General features: G+C 41.6%; 1 protein-coding gene across 6 annotated transcripts in view; it reads left to right on the forward strand.

Moving 5' to 3' along the window:
- nmt2 (N-myristoyltransferase 2) overlaps positions 1-22824 on the forward strand; it is a 58473-nt gene that overhangs the window by 4883 nt on the left and 30766 nt on the right. For 2 of the 6 annotated variants that reach the window (XM_073054533.1, XM_073054534.1), the window contains exon 2: positions 16940-17078. The exons of 2 other annotated variants lie outside the window; for them this stretch is intronic. In XM_073054533.1, coding sequence (XP_072910634.1) covers positions 16940-17078 — 139 coding nt within the window. Of the gene's footprint in view, positions 1-12417; positions 12455-16939; positions 17079-22824 lie in introns of those variants that run through there. 2 more of the 6 variants (XM_073054535.1, XM_073054537.1) reach the window with 2 other exon arrangements.

Consider the following 22824-nt stretch of genomic DNA (forward strand, 5'->3'; position numbering starts at 1 on the left):
GTTAATGTTACGAAGCACTAAGTATATTTCTTGTAGAGGTTGTCACAGTGGGGCATTTGTGCAGCATCAATGTATCTTGTCAACTTAGTATAAGCTCAAATTTTTCAGGGCACAGAGTTGTTTTCATATGTAGAATAGTTGATTTTAATCAGCACTTTGAAATATTTGTATTTGGTAAACGTTTTTATTGCACCTGTGGTGACATCTAAATAGAAATTCTGAAAAAATATAAGTTCCTCATAGATTCTGAGACTTTGACTCCTGGTTCTATCAACTAAGAATTATTAAAGTGTTTGCAATGGTTTTTATTAAAACTTAGTGATTTTTATTAAAAATGTGAGCAAGCATTTTTTCTATTATACAACTGTGTCAAAAAGTTGTAAGAAGCATTAAAACAATTTTTAAGTAAGGATGAGCATTTTGATGAATTGATTAAAGTAAATAAGGAAACTGTGGAACCTCAAGGACTGATAGGTGGCAAGTGAAATACTGTTTAGGTAAAAATGTAGGGGATGTAGTCGAACATTTATGAAGCTTCTGTGCAAAGTAAGTCTGTAGTGAATATGAAAATAAAAAATGAGTGAAATTGCTGTATAAAAGTCAAGAAATTGGGGTTTAGTTCTTATGCTAAAACTGACATCAGATTCTTTATTCCAATGATGATCAGTTTATGCACAGCTGGGTTGGGATATTATATTTGGGAGCTTCTGATATAAGCTTAACTGCTGACTGGGCTTGATAATAAATTGATGGTGTTTGCGAGTGATGAAGCTATTGCTGCAGTGAGAGATAAATGCTGTTTGTTAATCTGCATTTAAGAATGCTGGGGTGAAATGTCAGATCTCAGAAAAATAGTCGGTTGAATGAATTTCTGTGCTGTAAATTTCTGTGATACTGTACCTTTTCTGCTGGCAATGACTTGATATTCTTGGGTTAGACATCAATTATATATTAGACCATAAGACATAGGGGCAGAATTAGGCCATTTGGTCCATCGAGTCTGCTCTGGCTATTTGACCTCCCTTCTCCCCATAACCTTTCATGCTGTGACTTACCAATCTCTGCCTTAAATATACCCAATGACCTGGCCTCCACAGCTAGCTGTGGCAATTAATTCCTCAAACTCACCATCCTTTGGCTAAAGGAATGATTCCTCAACTCTGTTCTAAATGGACACCCCTCCATTCTGAGGTAGTGCCCTCAGATTCTAAACTCCTCCACTATAGGGAACATCCTCTCCACATTTACACTATCTAGGCCTTTCAACATTTGGTAGGTTTCAATGAGATTCCCCCCAATTCTAAATTCCAGTGAGTAAAGGCCCAGAGCCCCCAAGGGCCCCTCATATGCCTTTCATTCCCAGAATCACTCTCTTGAACCTCCCTTTACCTCTCTCCAGTGTCAGCACATCTTTCTTAAATTAGGAGTCCAAAACTACTCACAGTATTCCAAGTGTGGCCTCGGCAGTGCCTTATAAAGCTTCAGCATTACATCCTTGCTTTAATATTCTAGTCCTCTTAAAATGAATGCTAACATTGCATTTGCCTCCTCACCACAGACTCAACCTGCAAATTAACCTTTAATTAATCCTGCGCAAGGATTCCGAAATACCTTTTTACCTCGGAGTTTTGAATTTTCTTCCCATTTAGAAAATACCGTTGCTTATATTCCTTCTACCAAAATGCATGACCATACACTTCCCACCACTGTATTCTATTTGCCATTTCTTTGCTCATTCTCCTAATCTGTGCAAGTCCCTGTGCAGCCACCCTGCTTCTTCAATGCTACCTGCCCCTCCACCTATCTTTATATCATTCTCAAACTTGGCCACAAAGCCGTTAATTCCTTCATCAAAATCATTGACATATAATGTAAAAAGAAACAGTCCCAAGACAGACCCCCTGTGGAACACCACTAGTCACAGGCAGTCAATGAGAAAAGGCTCTCTTTAATTCCATTTTTTGCCTCCTGCCAATCAGCTAATGAGCTATCTATGCTAGTACTTTCTTGTAATACCATGGACTCTTACCTTGCTAAGCAGCCTCGTATGGCACCTTGTCAGAGGCCTTCTGAAAATCCAAGTACATAGCATTCACCAATTCTCATTTATCTATCCTATTTGTTATTTTTTCCAAGAATTCCAACAGTTTCATCAGACAAGATTTTCCCTTAAGGAAACCATGCTGACTTTGGACCATGCCTCCAAGTACCCTCAAACCTCATCCTTAATAATGGATTCCAACATCTTCCCAACCCACTGAGATCAGGCTAACTCACCTATAATATCCTTTCTTTGGCCTCCTCCCTTCTTGAAGAGTGAACTGATATTTGCAATTTTTCATCTTCTGGAATCATGCCAGAATCTATTGATTCTTGAAAGATCAGTACTCATGCCATCAGAATCTCTTCAGCTACCTCTTTCAGAACCTTGAGGTATAGTCTGGTTCAGGGACCTTTTGTACGTTCAGACCTTTCAGCTTCCCAAGCACCTTCACCCTAGTAATAGCAACTGCACTCACTTCTGCCCCCTGACACTCTTGAAATTCTAGCATACTGATGATGTCTTCCACAGTGAAGACTGATGGAAACTACTTAATCAGTTTATCTGCTTTTTCTTTGTCCTCCTTTACTATTTCTCCAGTGCATTTTTCTTAAATATATTTTTAGTTGCCTTCCCAATCATCTTAACATCCTACTAATTTTCGTCCTATATATGACCTCTCTTTTGTGTTTATGTTGGCTTTTACTTCCCTTGTCAGCTATGGTTTGTAACATCCTGTCTTTAGAATACACCTTCTATCCTGCACGTTCTAAATTGCTTCCAGAAACTCCAGCCATTGCTGCTCCATCATCATCCCTGCTAGTGTCCTTCTCTAATCAACTTTGGCCAGCTCCTCTCTCATGTCACTGTAATTCCCTGTACTCCACTGTAATTCTGATAAATCTGACCTTAGCTTTTCCTATCAAAGTGCAGGGTGAATTCAATCACTGCTTCCCGAAGATTCCTTTAACTTAAGCTCTCTAATCAAATCAGGTTCATTACACAACACTCATTCCAGAATTGCTAACTCCCTAGTGGGCTCAACCACAAGCAGCTCTAAGAAACTATCTTGTAGGCATTCTACAAATACTCTCCCTTGGGATCCAAAATCATTACCACCATGATTTTTTCCCAATCTAGCTGCATATTGAAATTTCCCATGACTATTGTAACATTGCCCTTTTGACGTGCATTTTCTATCTCCCATTGTAACTTATACACCACATCCAGGCTACTCTACGGAGGCCTGTATGTAACTTCCATCAGGGTCTTTTTCCCCTTGCAGTTCCTCAACTCTACCTACAACAATTCTACATCTTCCAATCCTATGTTGCCCCTCTCTAGGGATTTGATTTCAGTTTTTACCAATAGAGCCACACCTCTGCATACCTGCCTGTTCTTTTAATATAATGTGTATCCTGGATATTAAGCTCCCAACTATAATCTTCATTCACCCATGACTCAGTGATGTTCATAACATCATACCTGCCCATCTCTAACTGTCCTACATGATCATCTGCTTTATTCTGTGTACTGTGTGCATTCAGGTATAACACTTTCAATTCTCTATTCATCACCCTTTTCAATTTTGTTCTATCATCTGCCTGTCCTCCTGACAGTCTCACTTACACACTGCCTCTGCCTGGGTGCCAGCTGCCACCTCCTCAGCCCTATTGGTCTCCTACTGCCCTGCCAAATTAGTTTAAGCCCTCTCCAACAGTTCTAGCAAACTTGCTCAAAAGGATATTGGTTCCCTCGGGTTCAGGTGTAACCCGTCCCTTTTGTTCAGATCATACCTACCTCAGAAGAGATCCTGATGATCCAGAAATCTGAAATCCTGGCCCTTTCACCAGTTCCTCAGCCACACATTCATCTGCCAAATCATCCTATTCTTACCTTCACTGGTGTACGGCACAGGCAGCAATCCAGAGATTACTACCCTGGAGGGCCTGCTTTTGAGCTTTCTACCTAGCTCCTTAAATTCTCTCTTCAGAACCTCATCCCTTTTCCTACGTATGTCACTGCTGCTAATATGTACCAAGACTTCTGATGCTAATCCTCCCCCTTAGCATGCCGTGGACCCGATCCAAGACGTCCCTGATCTTGGTACCTGGGTGACTACATAACTTCTCGGTGTCTCTTTTGCGTTGACAGAATCTTGTGTCTACTCCTCTACCTATGGAATTTCTTATCACTACTGCAGTCCTCTTCTCCCCCATTCCCTTCTGAGCCACAGTACCAGACTCAATGCCAGAGACCCAGTCACTGCGACTTCCCCCTGGTTGGTCGTACCTCCCAACAGTATCCAAAGTGGTAGACTTAATATTGAGGGAAATGGTCCCGGGGTACTCTGCACTGGCTGCCCATTTCTTTTCCCTTTCCTGCCTCCTGCAACTTTGGGGTGACTATCTCCTTTTAGCTCCTATCTGTAACCTCTTCAGTTTCCTGTAGGTCATTGAGCTACAGTTCCAGTTCATTAACACATTCTCTGAGGAGCTGCACCTCGGTGCAGATGTGATCGGGAGGCTGGAGGTCTCCCAGAATTCCCACATCTCACACAAAGAACACAATACAGCCCCTAGAGCCATCTTTACTGTTTTGTGTACTAACAGACAAAGAATGAAGAAGAAACTTACCAGATACATACATTGCTTAAGCCTGTTGTCGCCTAAGCCTGATGAGCCAAGCCTCCCCACTCTTAACACTGGTCCACTCATGCAATTGCTGTTCCACTTGTCCCTGCCTTATTAAATATTGTTAAATATTTATTTGGGATAGTATGAACACTTGACTGAAAATTCACATCCAGAGAGAGAAAGATTTCTCTTCAGTCGTACCTTAAACCAAGTTACAAGAGGAGACACTAACATCAAATAAAGGCAAAAGAAATATGTAGTCCATTAAAGATGAACTTCAGCTGTGAAATTCCATAAAGCCCAGTTTGGTGAATTGAAATTGATAATTTTTTTTGTGTAAATTCATGCTTGTTCCAGATGTTTTATACATTATACAGTAAGCTTCCGGCACCGACCTGAGCGGCAGCCTTTTCCAGCTATCTATCTATCTATCTATCTATCTATCTATCTATTCTGAGAGAGAAACAAATTGCATTAATTCAAGGATCCACTTACACAGTTATCTCCATGAGTACTGTTTCAAGGAATACAAATATCATTGACAGGTGGAACCAATACAGAATCGTCAATACAAAAAATATTAACCTCTCGTGCTGTACTCAAGTAGAAACTTTAATTGGCAATGCAAAAACCTGCTTTCATGCATGGCTAAGACTCAACATTTCTCTTGCTTTCATATTTGTAAAATATATATTAATACTAGTTTTGAACCTGCTTAGAACAGAGAACAGTACAGCATAGAACAGATTCTTTAGCCCACAATGTTTGTTCTAAGATGCCAATTAAACTGCACGTATGCCTACGCAATCTATTCTCTATTCTGTCTTTTCATGTTCTTATTGAAATGCCTTTGAAACATTGTTATCAATTCTGCTTCTACCAGCTTCTTTAGCAATGACACATGCCTCTCTGTATAAAACAAAACTTGTCATGTAAACCCTTTTACCTTTAAGCCATTGCCCTCTGGTATTTGACATTCAATCACATTACTGTTCAGCCTCCAACACCTCAGAGAAAACAATCCAAGTTTGTTCATCCACTTTGTATACTTAATACTCTTTGATCCATTCTGGTGAATCTCTTCTGCACCTTCTTCACATCCTTCCCATCACCCAGAACTGCACGCAGTACTCCAAATGTGACCTAAAGTTTTATACAGCTGCATTATAACTTCCTGAATTTTATCCTCATCATCCCAACCAATGAAGGTAAGTGTTCTGCAGCATGTGTTCTTTCCCCACTCAATCTATACGTGTTGCCACTTTCTGAGAACTATGGACTTGAACTCCACGATCCTTCTGTACATCAATTCTTCCAAGGTTTTGCATCAACTTACAGTATACCGGTACTTTCCTCTTAAAGGTTAACCTCACAAAGTGCCTCACTTTACACTTGTCTGAACTAAACTTCATCTGCCTTTTCTCTGCCAAATTTACAACTGATAGATATCTGTTTGTGTCCGTTGACATTCTTCCTCACTATCCACAACTGTGAATATTTTGTGATCTGCAAAATTACTTATCAGCCCACCGATCACAAACATAGAAGTCCAAAGGTTAATCATTGTGGAAACTATTGATCAAAGACCTCCAGTCCAAATAATATCTCTCCACTACTACCCTCCATTTTCAATGGTCAAGCCAATTTTGACTCCAATCTACCAAGTCTGATTGGATCCCCTTGTCCTTTAATCTTCTCAGTCAGCCTACCATGAAAGAACTTGTCAAAAGATTTACTAAGGTTCATTTATACAACATTCACTGCTCTACTCTCATCAGTCATCTTTGTCAATTTCTCAGAAAACTCAATGATGTTTGTAAGATATGACCTTCCCTACACTAAACCATGCTGGCTAACCCTAATAAGTCTTTCTTTTCAGGTGTAAGTAGATCCTATTTTTACGAGTCTTCTCCAGTAATTCCCTACCACTGAAGCAAGGCTCATTGGTCGATAAATTCCTGGTTTATTTTTACATTTACTTTTAAATAGAGGAACAACAGTGGTTTTTCTTAAGTTCTCTGTGATCTCACCCATTGCTAAACAGGATGGAAAAATCTCTATCAAGGCCCCAACAATCTCCTCTCTTGCCTGTCTCAATTAACGGGATAAATCCTATTAGGTCCTTGGGACTTATCCACCTTAATGCTTGTTGAGCACTCCAATAGCTCATTCCACTGATAGCAATAGGACCTAGAATATTAGTTCCCCTACATTATCTCACTAAATTTGTTAACTTAGCAGCCGGCAGTATATAAAAAGCTTGAAAATACACACTGTCAGGCTCAAGGACAGTTTCAGTCCCTCTGTTATAAGACTTGCGTGCAAAAAAGATGAATTCTTATCTCACAGGCTATCTCGTTGTGGCCCTTGCTCCTTATTGTCTACCTGCACTGCACTTCCTCTGTAATTGTTACACTATATTCTGCATTTTGTTATAGTTTTCCCTCAATGCACTGTTTTAATGAAATGATCTGTATGGGCGGCATGCAAAACTAATTTTGTTTTAACTTTCTTTTTCATGTCATGAAAAACTTACAGTTCATTCCAAAACTTGGTACATCACAGTAGTACAAGGGCAAATCAATAACAGAATATAGTTTCAAAATTACAGTGAAACTTCAAAAAATTAGTGCAAAAATCATCCTCCAGGCCATTGATTAAACAGGAGCATCTGCACTACTCCCTTCTTGAAGTCAATGGACAGGCTTTTGCTGACCTTACGGGAAACGTTGTTACACCATGCCACAATGCTCTCACTTCCCCCTGTTCTCTGACTCATCATTATATGCAATTTGTCCCTGTGCAGTGATGTCACTTGTAGATGAAATTGGATTAGAATCTGTTCACCTAGTCTCTATCTCACTACCATGACAATAATAAATCAATTGACCACCTCCCCCATAACACTCAGTCTTCCTGTGAGGTCCTCTGAGCCCATTTGCCAATTCAGCCAATCCTGCTTAGATGTATCTGGTGGATAATATTTGGAATCTTAAAGATTCCCAGGACATTTTGCAGGATGGGTAGTAGACACTATTGTGTTAAACAGTTAAAATTCAAACATCTCTTAGATTCTTAATGTGCGATATGGCTCTGGATTGCACTTGTTCTAAAACATTGTTTTAGAATGTTTTCTAAAATTCACCACAGGGCCTCAAGACAGATAAGTGGGTAACAGTCAAGAGAGGGAAGGGCAGGAGTCAGATACCAGAAGGTACTCCTGTGGCTGTCCCCCTTAACAATAAGTACTCCTGCTTGAGTACTGCTAGGGAGAACGGCCTACTTGGGGGAAGCAACAGTGGCTGTGCCTCTGGCACAGAGTCTGGCCCTGTGGCTCAGAAGGGTAGGGAAAGGAGGAGGATGGCAGCAGTGATAGGGGACTCTATAGTTAGTGGGTCAGACAGGTGATCCTGTGGACACAGGAATGAAACGTGGATGGTAGTTTGCCTCCCAGGTGCCAGGGTCTGGGATGTTTCTGATCGAGTACCATATGCTGAAGTAGGAAGGTGAACAGCCAGAGGTTATGGTACATATTGGTACCAACAACATAGGTAGGAAAGGGGAGGAGGTCCTGAAAACAGACTACAGTCGGCCCTCCTTATCCGCCGATTCAACCAACCGCGGATCGGGAAAACCCGTAAGTTCTCTCTCCAGCACTCGTTGTTTGAGCATGTACAGACTATTTTTTCTTGTCATTATTCCCTAAACAATACAGTATAACAGCTATTTACATTGTATTAGATATTATAAGTAATCTAGAAATGACTTAAAAGTACAGGCAGTCCCCAGGTTATGAATGAGTTCCATTCCTGAGTCCGTCTTTAAGTCGGATTTGAAGTCGGAACAGATACATCCGGTATTATTTAGCGTCAGTCAAACTTTTTTCTTAGTATATAGTACATATTTTACCTTTCTATGCATATAAAACACTTAAAGAAAAATACGTATTTCAATAATTAAACCACTGCATTGCTTAGTAAAAATTGTAGCTTTCATCGGGGCAGGGCTTTTTGCATGCTCAATTAAAATTGTTCCGATCGTTGACGGACTGTAGCCTAACACTTTTCCAATGACCGATGGTGTTTCACCTCTTTCCAATCGCTTTATTACTTCCACCTTATTTTCAATCATGATCATGATTATTTTCGTGAACAGAAACACTGCGGATTCAGAGCAGCGCCACCAGGTCCTAATGTCCACCGCACTGAGACGTTAAATAAAGTCCGGGATTCCGCTGGGTCCTAAAGACCACCACACTGGGACAGGTTAAATGAGGGACTTGAGCATCTGCGTTTTTTGGTATCCGCGGGGGGTCCCAGAACCTATCCCCCGCGGATAAGGAGGGCCGACTGTACAGGGAGTTGGGAGGTTAGTTGAGCAGCAGGGCCTCAAAGGTATTAATCTCGGGATTACTGCCTGTGCCACGTGACAGTGAATAGAGGAATAGAGTGAGGTTGAGGATAAATGCGTGGCTGAGGGAGTGGAGCGGGGGCAGAGATTCAAATTTCTAGATCATTGGGACCACTTTTGGGATAGGTGTGACCTGTACAAAATGGACGGGTTGCACTTGAATCTGAGTGGGACCAATGTCCTGGCAGGGAGGTTTGCTAAGGCAGTTGGGGAGAGTTTGCTGGGGGATGGGAACCGAACTGAAGAGACGGGGGAAGGGGCGGTTGGTTCACAAATGGAGAAAGCTTGGAGACAGTGCGAGAGGGAAGATAGGCAGGTGATAGAGAAGGGATATGCTCAGACCGATGGTTTGAGATATGTCTTTTTTAATGCAAGAAGCATCATGAACAAAGCGGATGAGCTTAGAGCATGGATCAGTACTTGGAGCTGTGTTGTTGTGGCCATTACAAGACTTGGATGGCTCAGGGGCAGGAATGGCTACTTAGAGCACCAGGCTTTAGATGTTTCAGAAAGGACAAGGGGGGAGTCAAAAGAGGTGGAGGTGTGGCACTGCTGATCAGAGATAGTGCCACGGCTGCAGAAAAGGAGAAAGTTATGGAGGGATTGTCTACCGAGTCCCTGTGGGTGGAAGTTAGAAAGAGGAAGGGGTTGATAACTCTGTTGGGTGTCTTTTATAGACCACCCAATAGTAACAGGGATATTGAGAAGCAGATAGGGAGACAGATTCTGGAAAGGTGTAATAATAATAAGGTTGTTGAGGTGGGAGATTTTAATTTCCTAAATTTTGATTGGCATCTCCCTAGAGCAAGGGGTTTAGATGGGGTGGAGTTTGTTAGGTGTGTGGTGTGGTGTTAGGTGTTCAGGAAGGTTTCCTGACACAATATGTAGATAAGCTTACAAGAGGAGAGGCTGTACTTGATCTGGTATTGGGAAATGAACCTGGTCAGATGTCAGGTCTCTCAGTGGGAGAACATTGTGGAAATACTGATCACAATTCTATCGCCTTTACCATAGCATTGGAGAGGGATAGGAACAGACAAATTAAGTAAGTGTTTAATTCAAGTAAAGGGAAATATGAAGCTATCAGGCAGGAACTTGGAAGCATAAATTGGGAACAGATGTTCTCACGGAAATGTACAGAAGAAATGTGGCAAATGTTCAGGGTATATTTGTGTGGTGCGCTTCATGGGTACGTTCCAGTGAGACAGGGAAAGGATGGTAGGGTACAGGAACTGTGGTGTACAAAGGCTGTTGTAAATCTAGTTAAGAAGAAAAGAAGAGCTTACAAAAGGTTTAAAAAACTAGGTAATGATAGAGATCTAGAAGATTATAAAGCTAGCAGGAAGGAGTTTAAGAATGAAATTAGGAGAGCCAGAAGGGGCCAAGAGAAGGCCTTGGTGAGCAGGATTAAGGAAAACCCAAAGGCATTCTGCAAGTAGGTGAAGAGCAAGAGGATAAGATGTGAATGAATAGGACCAATCAAGTGTGTCAATAGAAAAGTGTGTATGGAACCAGAGGAGATAACAGAGATACTTAATGACTACTTTGCTTCAGTACTCACTATGGAAAAGGATCTTGGCGATTGTAGGGATGACTGACAGTGGACTGAAAAGCTTGAGAATGTAGATATTAAGAAAGAGGATGTGCTGGAGCTTTTGGAAAGCATCAAGTTTGATGAGTCGCCGGGACTGGACGGGATGTACCCCAGGCTACTGTGGGAGGCAAGGGAGGAGATTGCTGAGCCTCTGGCAATGATCTCTGCACCATCAATGGGGACGGGAGAGGTTCCGGAGGATTGGAGGGTTGCAGATGTTGTTCCCTTATTCAAGAAAGGGAGTAGAGATAGCCTAGGAGATAATAGACCAGTGAGTCTTACTTCAGTGGTTGATAAGTTGATGGAAAAGATCCTGAGAGACAGGATTTATTAAAATTTGGAGAGGCATAATATGATTAGGAATAGTCAGCATGGCTTTGTCAAGGGCAGGTCGTGTCTTACAAACCTGATTGAATTTTTTGAGGATGTGACTAAGCACATTGATGGAGGTAGAGCAATAGATGTAGTGTGTATGGATTTCAGCAAGACATTTGATAAGGTACCCCATGCAAGGCTTATTGAGAAAGTAAGGAGGCATGGGATCCAAGGGGACCTTGCTTTTTGGATCCAGAATTGGCTTGCCCACAGAAGGCAAAGAGTGGCTGTAGATGAGTCATATTCTGCATGGAGGTCAGTGACCAGTGGTGTGGCTCAGGGACCTGTTCTGGGACCCCTTAGAGATTTTTATAAATGACCTGGATGATGAAGTGGAGGGATGGATTAGTAAATTTGCTGATGACACAAAGCTTGGGGATGTCGTGGATAGTGTGGAGGGCTGTCAGAGGTTGCAGCGGGACATTGATAGGATGCAGAACTGGGCTGAGAAATGGCAGATGGAGTTCAACCCAGATAAGTGTGAGGTGGTTCATTTTGGTAGGTGAAATATGATGGCAGAATATAGTATTAATGGTAAGAATCTTGTCAGTGTGGAGGATCAGAGGGATCTTGGGGTCCGAGTTCATAGGATGCTCAAAGCAGATGATCAGGTTGACTCTGTGGTTAAGAAGGTATACGGTGCATTGGCCTTCATTAACCGTGGGATTGAGTTTAAGAACCAAGAGGAAATGTTACAGGTATATAGGATCTTGGTCAGACCCCACTTCTGAGAATAGGTTGAGTGGACTTAGCCTTTTCTCCTTCGAGCGACAGAGGATGAGAGGTGACCTGATTGAGGCGTATAAAATGATGAGAGACATTGATCTTGTGGATAGTCAGTGGCTTTTCCCTAGGGCTGAAATGGCTAACACAAGAGGGCACAGTTTTAAGGTGCTTGGAAGTAGGTACAGAGGAGACGTCAGGGTAAGTTTTTTACACAGAGAGTGGTGAGTGCGTGAAATGGGCTGCCGGCGAATGTGGTTGAGGCGGATATGATAGGGTCTTTTAAGAGACTCCTGGACAGGTACGTGGAGCTTAGAAAAATAGAGGGCTATGGGTAACCCAAGGTAATTTCTAAATTAAGTAGATGTACGGCATAGCATTGTGGGCCAAAGGGCCTGTATTGTGCTGTAGTTTTTCTATGTTTCTATATTGTGGCATGTGCTATTGATACAGATTTATTGTTTTCAAATTGAGAACATTTATTTAGACAAAGTTATTTGGTTTTGATGCTTTGCAAATTTCACTGGTACAATACAATGGAAAATGAATATAGTTTGTTTTTCAGAGAATTTGTGACAAGAAGTGCAATTAATTTGTAATGCTAATTTTTTTTTCCATTGTATTTCTTTTATTATCAGTGTTGCTCCACTAAGTAGCGTTTGGAGGCACAATAAGGTACAACAAGAACTTCATTCTCTGCACACAGCGCTGACTGCTGAATACTTCCAGTATTTTATCTTCTTAATTAAATTATAAGTAACCATTGGATAAGTTGTTGCTGTTCTCCCTGGACAGCCCATGAACCCATGAGCATTGCTTCATTCTTCTTTTGTTTTCTCTATTGATTTTTATAGTTTATATTTTTATATTTTTGCACTGTACTTCTTTGGCAAAACAATAAGCTTTGTCATATGTCGGTGATAATTTAGATTCTGACATGTTAAGTATAAGTAAGTGGTGCTGTGTAGATCAGTCAGAATCGTACTGAATGCAGGAAAGTACAAGAAGCTAAATAACTACTCTGGCCTCTTTTTCTTATGTTTATATCTAAGGTAGTTTAAGTAACAACTATCACACCCTTTTTGTACAACTGAAACATTCAAAAGCACAAAAATAAAAGAAACAGGAGCAGAAATAAGCCAGTTGGCACCTTAAGCTTGCTCTGGCATTTGATATGATTATGTCTAATCCAATCTTCGCCTTACACCACATTCCTATTCTCTCCCCATCATTTTTAACTTATAGAATGCATTAGAGTCACAGAGTCATAGACAATTAAGGGCAGAAACAGACCCTTTGGTCCAGGTAGTCCATGCCAAGCTATTATTTTGCCTAGTCCCATTGATCTGCACTGGGACCAGAGACATTCATATCTCTCCGGTCCATGTATCTATCCAACTTTATCATAAATGTTGAAATCTAACTCATATCCACCACTCACAAAATGCTGGAGGAACTCAGCAGGCCAGGCAGCATCTGCAGTTTTTCTCATGTTTGTCATATCCATCACTTGCGCTGGCAGCTCATTCTATACTCCCACAACCCTCTGAGTGAAGACGTTCTCCCTCATGTTCCCCTTAACCCATGACTTCTAATCTCACCCAACCTCGCTGGAAAAAGCCTGCTCTCATTTGCCTTATCTATACCCCTCATAATTTTGTATATCTCCAACAAATCTCCCTCATTCTTCTATGTTTGATGGAATTAAGTATTAACCTATTCAGTCTTTCCTGATGGCTCAGTAATATAATTATATAACTTATACTGCAGAGAAACAAGCCCCTTAACCCCGCTTGTTCATGCATGCCAGGATGTCTATCCAAACTGGTCCCCTTTGGCTGCATTTAGCCCATATCCCTCACTAAGCATTATTTATTCATATATCCGCCTAAATGGCTTTAAAACATTGTAATTACACCTGCCTGTACCGTTTTCCCAGGCAGCTTGTCCCCCATAATTAACAACCCATCCTATGTTGTACCCCATATCCCTTTTAAATATTTTCCTCTCAGTTTAAAAAGACTGTAGCCATTCACCTTATCTACAACCCTATAAAAATTAGGGGTGGCAATAAAAGCTGACCTTTCAGTTGCACCCAGATCCCCAAATTAATAACTTTTAAAAGTTAATATTTGACAATAGACAATAGGTGCAGGAGTAGGCCATTCGGCCCTTCTAGCCAGCACCGCCATTCGCTGTGATCATGGCTGATCATACACAATCAGTACCCCGTTCCTGCCCTCTCCCCATATCCCTTGACCACGCTATCTATAAGAGCTCTATCTAACTCTCTCTTGAATGCATCCAGAGACTTGGCCTCCACTGCCTTCTGGGGCAGAGCATTTCACATATCCACCACTCGCTGGGTGAAAAAGTTTTTCCGCATCTCAGTTCTAAATGGCCTACCCCTTATTCTTAAACTGTGGCCTCTAGTTCTGGACTCACCCATCAGCGGGAACATGCTTCCTGCCTCCAGTGTGTCCAATCCCTTAATAATCTTATACGTTTCAATCAGATCCCCTCTCATCCTTCTAAATTCCATTGTATACAAGCCCAGTCGCTCCAATCTTTCAACATATGACAGTCCCGCCATTCCGGGAATTAACCTTGTGAACCTACGCTGCACTCCCTCAATAGCAAGAATGTCCTTCCTCAAATTTGGAGACCAAAACTGCACACAATATTCCAGGTGGGGTCTCACCAGGGCCCTCTACAGCTGCAGAAGGACCTCTTTACTCCTATACTCAATTCCTCTTGTTATAAAAGCCAGCATGCCATTAGCTTTCTTCACTGCCTGCTGTACCTGCATGCTTGCTTCTATTTGATCATGGAACATGTGATCTTTCATTTAACAAAACATAGCAATGTAGTTTACCAAAGACCATAAGACATAGAAGCAGAATTAGGCAATTCAGCCCATTGAGTCTGCTCGGCCATTCCATCATCGCTGATTTATTATCCCAGAAGGGGCTTTGTTCAGCATACTCAACTTACGGCCAAGCTAATCTTTAAGTCAAGCAATTGAAAGGGAAGGAAATTGAGCAGATTTTCTGTAAAACTATTCTTTGTAGTTTAAATGTCTGACACTTTCCAAATGAACATATGTAATTAGTTTGCCTCCACATCTATCTGCAACGAAGAATTACAAAGGTTCATGATGAATCATGATCCACTGAACAAAGAAATTACTCCTCATCTCTAGACAACTCTTTATTCTGAAACTAGGCTTCCTAGTTCTAAATACCTCTATTAGGGAAAATATCCTGTCGGCATCCACCTTGCCAATCAGAATTAGGTTTATTATTACTGACTTGTATGTTATGAAATTAATTGTTTTGCAGCAGCAGTACAGTGCAAAGACATAAAATCACAGAAGTGAATGGAGTGATGAAGCAGTTTTCATGGGTTCATGGACTGCTCAGAAATCTGTTGACAGAGAGGAAGAAGCTGTTCCTAAATGATTGAGTGTGGGTCTTCAAGCTGAGTCAGAATCCCTCTGCAGCCTCTTGTGATTCTGTGCAATAGAATGTCCAGCCCAAGCTGTGATGCAACCAATCAGTTAGTTGAGTGGTGTCATAACAATAACCTTACCCTCAATGTCAGTAAGACCAAAGAACTGATTGTGGACTTCACAAAGAAACACACACTAGTCCTCATAGAGGGATCAGAAGTAGAAGGAGTAAGCAATTTCAAGTACTGGGTGTCAGTATCTCTGGGGATCTATCCTGGGCCATCATATTAATTCAGCTTCAAAGAAGGCATGACGGCAACTATATTTCATTAGGTATTTAAGGAGATTTGGTATGTCACCAAAGACACTCACAAATTTCCTCAAATGTAGCCTGGAGAGCATTCTAACTGGCTGCATCAGCGTCTGGTATGGTGGGTGGGGGATGTGGAGAGACAACTGAGCAGGATTGAAAGCTACAGGAAGTTGCGAACTCAGTCAGCTCCATCATGGGCACTAGCCTCCCCAGTATTCCGACCATCTTCAAGGGGCGATGCTTCAAAAAGGCGGAATCATTCATTAAGAACCTCCATCACCCAGGACATGTCCTCTTCCCATTGTCACCATCAGGAAGGAGGTGCAGGAGCCTGAAGGCACACACTCAACGATTCAGGAACAGCTTTTTCCCGCCTGCCATCCGATTTCTGAATGGACATTGAACTATGAACACAACCTCACTACTTTTAATTGCACTACTTACTAATGTAACTATTATATATATATATACTGTAATTCAGTATTTTTATTATTATTATTATTATTATTATTATCATTATGCATTGCATTGAACTGCTTTGGCTAAAATAGCAAATTTCATGATATATTCCTATGGTATTCTGATTCTGAATGCTCTCTACTGTACATCTTTAGAAATTTGCAAGAGTCTTAAGGAACATACCAAATCTCCTCAAATTCTTAATGATGTAGCTCCACTGGCGTGTCTTGTTCCTTATTGCATCAGTGTGCTAACACCAGGTATTTGAAGCTGCTCACCCTTTCCACAACTGACCTCTCGATGAGGACTGGTGCTTGCTTGCCCAACTTTCCTTTCCTGAAGTCCATAATCAATTCCTTAGGTCTTGCAGACAGGGAGTGTGACATTGTTCAGACATCATTCAACCAGCTGAACTTACTCACTCTTGTACACCTCCTCATTGCCCTCCAAGATTTCAGCAAAAACAGTGGTGCCATTTGTGAATTTGTGGATGCAGTTTGAGCTGTGCTTTACCACACAAGCATTAATGTACAGAGAATAGAACAGAAGGCCAAGCACACCACTTGAGGTGTAGCTGTGTTGAGTGTCAGTGAGGAGAAGATGTTATTATTAATCTACACTGACTGCCTCAAAATTTATATATGTTTCGTTAATATTTCCTCTCAATCTTTTATACTCAGTGACATGTAACTCCAGCATGCTTGTTCTTGCTGGAATACATTTTCTTTTGGGTTAACAAGAGAAGATGAAAGCAGTTAATTCTGAATCCTGAGTGAAATAACCTAATGGGAAAATTTAATCAGCTAGGTAGCCCAATCTCTTTAGAATGCTGTTCCATATGACTTGCCTATTCATATTTGTGGTATTAGTGAATTGTTGTACAGCTAACTTTAAAATTTATTACTGCAATATCCATGCTTTCAAAACTTGTTGACAGAAGTCCTGGAGGGGAGACTGGAACCAGAAAGAAGAAGAAAAAGCAAAAAAAGAAGAAGGAAAAGCCAAGTTCTGCCAGCACCAAATCAGACTCTGCTTCAGATTCACAGGAAATCAAAGTTCAACAGCTTCCTTCAAAAGTAAAGTCACCTTTTTGTATCTACATATTTGTAAAAAGTGCAAAGTAGTGAAGAAAAACTTACAAACCTTAATTTCTTGTGTAAAATTGTTTCAAGAATGCAATTCTACCTTCTACCATAAATGTAGTTTGCAAAATTTCAAAATAGAATAGAATTTAAATGTATCTTGCCAGTTAAACTGCTTGGTTCTTGAGAAGACTGGAGATTTTACTTACATCTGTAATAGACTTTTGAGAGTAGAGTTGCAATCAGGTTAAGAATACTTTATTATGTTCTTAGTTGCTCTAGTGTAGTGGTCACCAACCTTTTTAAGCCCAAGATCCCCTACCTTGGCCTTAGTAAAAGGTGAGATCGACCCCAGATCAATCAGTTACACACACGCGCACCGGGGCAGAAAAGACCGGAAGTAAAACCCTACAACCTGGAAGTAGAAATAATGCATAAACACCAGGGGTACCCACCCTTTTTTGCACTGTGGACTGGTTTAATATTGACAATATTCTTGCGGACTGGCTGACCGGGGGGGTAGGGTGTTAAACATGACGGGAATACAGTGATACTCGAAGCAGGTTCCTTATCTCCAGTCTATTCCGCAATTTAGTTTTCGCGGCTCTCAGCACTTACTGCTGAACCACACTGCTCATTTTTTTTCCGCTGAAAAAACTCAGCAGGTTTGTCTTTAAGTGCAGGGTGCTTGGACTCAGGGTACCGAAGCAGTTTTGAGGGCTTCATTGCCTCATTAGACAGCCTCCCGGCCCGAACTCCAGCCTCTGCCTGCCTGCCGCCAGACGCCCTGGCCAGGTGCGGCTGGTAGTGGGTGCGGTGAGAAGACAATGTCAGGGCTGGAGCCGTGGCGGTCGCAGTCCGGAGAGAGTGACTGACCGAACGAGGAGTGCGACAGGGCCTGCCCACCCCCTTTGTAGGATCTATCGGCCGACAAAAGTTTGTTTCAGCAGATTGCAGCGAGGTAGCTGCTCTGATACTTATGGAACCCTGAGCCGGAATTAGATTGTCTGCGAATATTTTAGCACCGGATTCCCCGTGAACATTTGGTGTGGTAAACAGGTTTAGAGGCGGCGCCCATCTGTCCGCGCTCCAGGCCGGCAGCATCGGCACTTCCTGCCGGCCACGCTCTGGGCCAGTAGCATCGGCACTTACTGCCGGCCGCGCTCCAGGCCAGTAGCATCGGCGGTTCTCACCAGCCACGTGAGGCAAACACTGGCGCGCGGGTATCACTGCGTTGAGGCGGCTGATGACCTCGTGTGTATTCAAGTTCAACAGCGGGTGTGACGGGGAAAGAGGAAAGTGCAGCTGACTCATATTGTTTCCTCGCGGCCCGGTGGTTGGGGACCACTGAAGTACACTGTGTAGTGCAGGGGAGCTATGCACATGCACACTGGGCAGAAAGAACGGAACTAAAACCCCGCAACAGTCTCTCAACAGTATTTGTGTATTTATTTTTCTTTTTTTTTCGGGATCTACTGGGAAAGTCTCAAAGATCGACAGGTTGGTGACTACTACTCTAGTGGATACCAGCCATATTTCCCTTTATTGGAACATTAGAGAAGTATAACAAAGCATCAAGCCTTTGGCCCATCATATCTACACCAATTGTAATGACAAATTAAACTAATCCCAAATGCTTGCATATGGTCATATCCCTCTATTGTCTGCTTGTTCATGTGCCTGTTAAATATTGCTCTTGTAGTGACCTCTACCACCTTGTGCTTCCTAAATCATCTTGAAACTTTTCTCCTCTAACCTTAAATCCTGTCCCTCTGGTACCTGATATTTCCATTCTGGGAAAAAGTCTCTTTCTATCCTCTCCTTATAGCTAATATGCTGTAATTCAGACAACATCCTGGGGAACCTCAATTGCACTGTCTTCAAAGCTTCCATATCGTAGCTATAGTGTGGCAATCGGAACTGTACACCTTATTCCAAATATGACCTAACCAATGTTTTATGCAAATGCAACATCTGAACTTTTATACTCAATGCCCTGTCCGATGAAGACAAGCATGTATTTACTGTTCCATCTGTTTTGTTCCTACCTTCAGGGGACTGTTGAGTTGCACCTCAAAATCCCACTATGTGTTAATGCTCCTGAGGGTCCTGCCATTTAGTTCATACTGCCATTTACTCTTTCATTTGAACTCCCAAAATGTAACAATTCACTTTTATCTAGATTAAACTCCATTTGCCATTTATTTTATTAGTTCTGTCATTATCTTGTTCATCAAAGACAAAAGTCAAAGTAAATTTATTATCCCCAAGCACTTATGTGTTACCATATACTACCTTGAGATTCAATTCAAATCAAATATGTGGATGATTGGAACAATATACAGTCTGCAACTATTGGAAATGTTATCTGTAGAAGTTGACAGTTTCTTATATGAAAATATTAAGCTTTATATACATCAGTTATTGACTCTTGCACATTAAAGTTGAAAGTAAATTTATTCTTAAAGTACATATATGTCACCATATACATCCTGAGATTCAATTTCTTGTGGGCATTCACAGTAAATAAAGAAAAACAAAAAAAATCAATGACAAACTGCCTCCAACAGGGTGGACAAACAGCTAATGTGCAAAAGACAACAAACTGCAAATACAAAAAGAAATAATAATAATAAATAAATATGCAATAAATATCGTAAACATGAGATGAAGAGTCTTTGAAAATGAGTCCATAGTTTGTGGGAACAGTTCAGTGATGGGGCAAGTGAAGTTATCTCCTTTGGTTCAAGAGCCTGAATGTTGAGGGGTAATAACTGCTCCTGAGGCTCCTGTACCTTCTTCCCGATGGCAGCAGCGAGAAGAGAGCGTGGCCTGGATGGTGGGTGCCGTTGATGATGGATGTTGCTTTCCTGCGACAGCACTCAAATAGATGTGCTGAATGGGGGTGGCTTTACCCACGATGGACTATGCCATATTCACTACTTTTTGTAGATATTTCCATTCAAGGGCATTGGTGTTTCCATACTGGGCCGTGATGCAACCAGTCAATATACTCTCCACCACACATCTGTAAACGTTTGTCAAAGTTTTAGGTAACATACCAAATTTTTGCAACCTTCTAAGAGAGTAGAGGTGTGACTATGCTTTCTTCATAATGGCCCTTACATGCTGGACCCAGGACAGATCCTCTGAAATGATAACACTGAATTTAAAGTCACTGACCCTCTTCACCTCTGATCCCCGATAAGAACTGACTCATAGACTTCTGGTTTCCTCCTCCTGAGGTCAGTAATCAGGTCCTCAGTTTTGCTGACATTGAGTGAGTGGTTGCTGCTGTGGCACCACTAAGCCATATTTTACAATCTCCCTCGCTATCTTTGATTCGGCCAATGACTGTGGTGTCATCAGCAAATTTAACTAAAGCAAGTAGAGCTAGGGGCTAAGTGCACAGACTTGTGGTGCACCTGTGCTGATGGAGATTGTGGGGAAGATGTTGCGATTTGAATTGACTGGGGTCTGCAAGTGAAGAAATCAAGGATCCATTAAGGCTAAGGCCTTAAAGCTTATTGATTAGTTTTGAGGGGATGGTAGTATTGAATGCCAAGCTGTAGTCAATGAAGAGCATCCAGATGTATGCACCTTTACTGTCCAGATATTCCAGGATTAAGTGAGCAGCCAATGAAATGGCAGCTGCTGTTGTCCTATTGTGAAGGTAGGCGAATTGGTGTAGATCCAAGTTGCTTTTCATGCAGGAGTTGATAAGTTTCATCACTAATTTCTCGAAACACTTCATCACAGTGGATGTAAGTGCTACTGGACAACAATCATTGAGACAGGTTACCATGTTCTTCTTCGGCAGTGGTATAATTGAAGCCTGCTTGAAGCAGGTGGTTACCTCAGACTGCTGAAACAGGAGGTTAAAGATTTCAATGAACACTTCAGCCAGTTGATCAGCATAGGCCTTTAGTACTCAGCCGGGTACTCATCTGGTTCACTGTCAAGAAGGCTGTTCTCATGTCTGCCTCAAACTGAAATCACAGGGTCATTGGGGGCTCCAGGAGTTCATAAAGGTGCCTCCATGGTCAAAGAGATCATAAAAGGCATTGAGCTCCTCAGGGAGCGAAGTCTTTTAGTCACCTATGTCGCTTTGTTTTCCTTTGTAGGTGGTGATAGCATTCAAGCCCTGCCACAGCTGTTGAGCATCCTTTGTTGTGATTCAACTTTAGTCTGGAATTGCCACTTCACACATGAGATGGCTTTCCAGAAATTGTACCTGGACTGCTTGTATTTTACTTTGTTGCTAGACCCGAATGCCTCTGGTCTGGCCCTCAGCAGATTGCAGATCTCATGGTTCATCCAGGGTTCTGGTTGGGGAAGACACTGAATGATATTGTGGGGACATTTAGAGGTGCACATTAAAGACTGAAGTGTAAATTTTCATCAATGAAATGTAGCTTTGGGATAATTTCCAAGTTCCAGAATCTGCAAAGCATATGAAGTTATCATGGAAATTAACAGCTTGAAAGCAGGTCATTCAGTCCAACTTGTCCATTCCATTCAAGGTGCCTTCCTGAGCTTGCATTTGGCCTATATCCCTCTTCTAAACCACTTCTATTCACAAATCTATCCAAATCTCTTTGAAATGTTGTTATTTTACATGCCTCTATCATTCTACACCCAATACCTTCTGTATGGAAAATCTTGCCCTTCAGTTCCCCTTTAATCTTTCCCTTTTATCATAAACCTATATCTTCTAGTTTTAGACTCCCCTACCATGGAAAAAAAAACACTATGACCTTTCACCTTATCTATACTGACATCCCTCTGTTGACTTCACTTTAGGGTAGAGTCCCAGCCCATCTAGTCTCTCCTTGTAATTCAATCCCTCCGGTCCTGGCAGTATCTTTGTGAATCTTTTCTGCACCCTTCTCTGGCTTAATACCTATGTTGCCATTTTCAGGGAACTAAGTACTTATATCTCAAGGTCTTTCTAAAATACAATATTTCCCAGGGTCTTATTATGTTCTTTGCATGTCCTCCCCTGGTTTAACATTACCAGAAAGCATCACTTCACAATTTTAAACTGCATCTACCATTCTTTTGCCCTCTTTCCCAGTTGGTCTACATCTTGTTGTAACCTTACATTCTCATCTAAATCATTAGTATACATGACAAACAACAGTGGATCCAGCATTGATTCCAAGTGGCAAAGCACTGGTCATAGAACTCCAGTCTGTAAAAAAACAAAATACACAACACCCAATGCCACCTTTGATTCCTTCCTCCAAGATAATTTGGTATTCAACAGTTTAGCTCACCTTGGATTTCATGTGATCACACCTGGACCAGTCTACCACGTGGGATATTGTGAAAAACCTTGCTAAAGTCCATGTAGATAGTGTCTTTCATCCTGCCTTTGTCAGTTCTTTTCGTCACCTTTGCAATAGAAACTCTTATTAAATTATTTGTGCAACACTACTTTCTATTCACAAAGCCCTGCTGACCATCGTATCTCTTAGAATCCCCTCAGTGACTTTTCCACGACTGATGTTAGGCTCAATAGCTTGTATTTATCTGACTTGTCCTTACAGCCCCTTTTAAATAAAGGCACAATATCAGTCAACTTCCAGTCTTCTGGTACCTCTCCCATGACCAAGGAAGATACAGTTGCAAGAACAAGTTCATGAACCCTTTGCAATTACCTGGTTTTCTGCATTAATTACTCATAAAATGTGGTGTGATCTTCCACATTTGGAATGGGCAGGTGTCACACTTCTTG

This window comes from Hemitrygon akajei, chromosome 8, assembly GCF_048418815.1.
Source record: "Hemitrygon akajei chromosome 8, sHemAka1.3, whole genome shotgun sequence".
NCBI lineage: Eukaryota > Metazoa > Chordata > Chondrichthyes > Myliobatiformes > Dasyatidae > Hemitrygon > Hemitrygon akajei.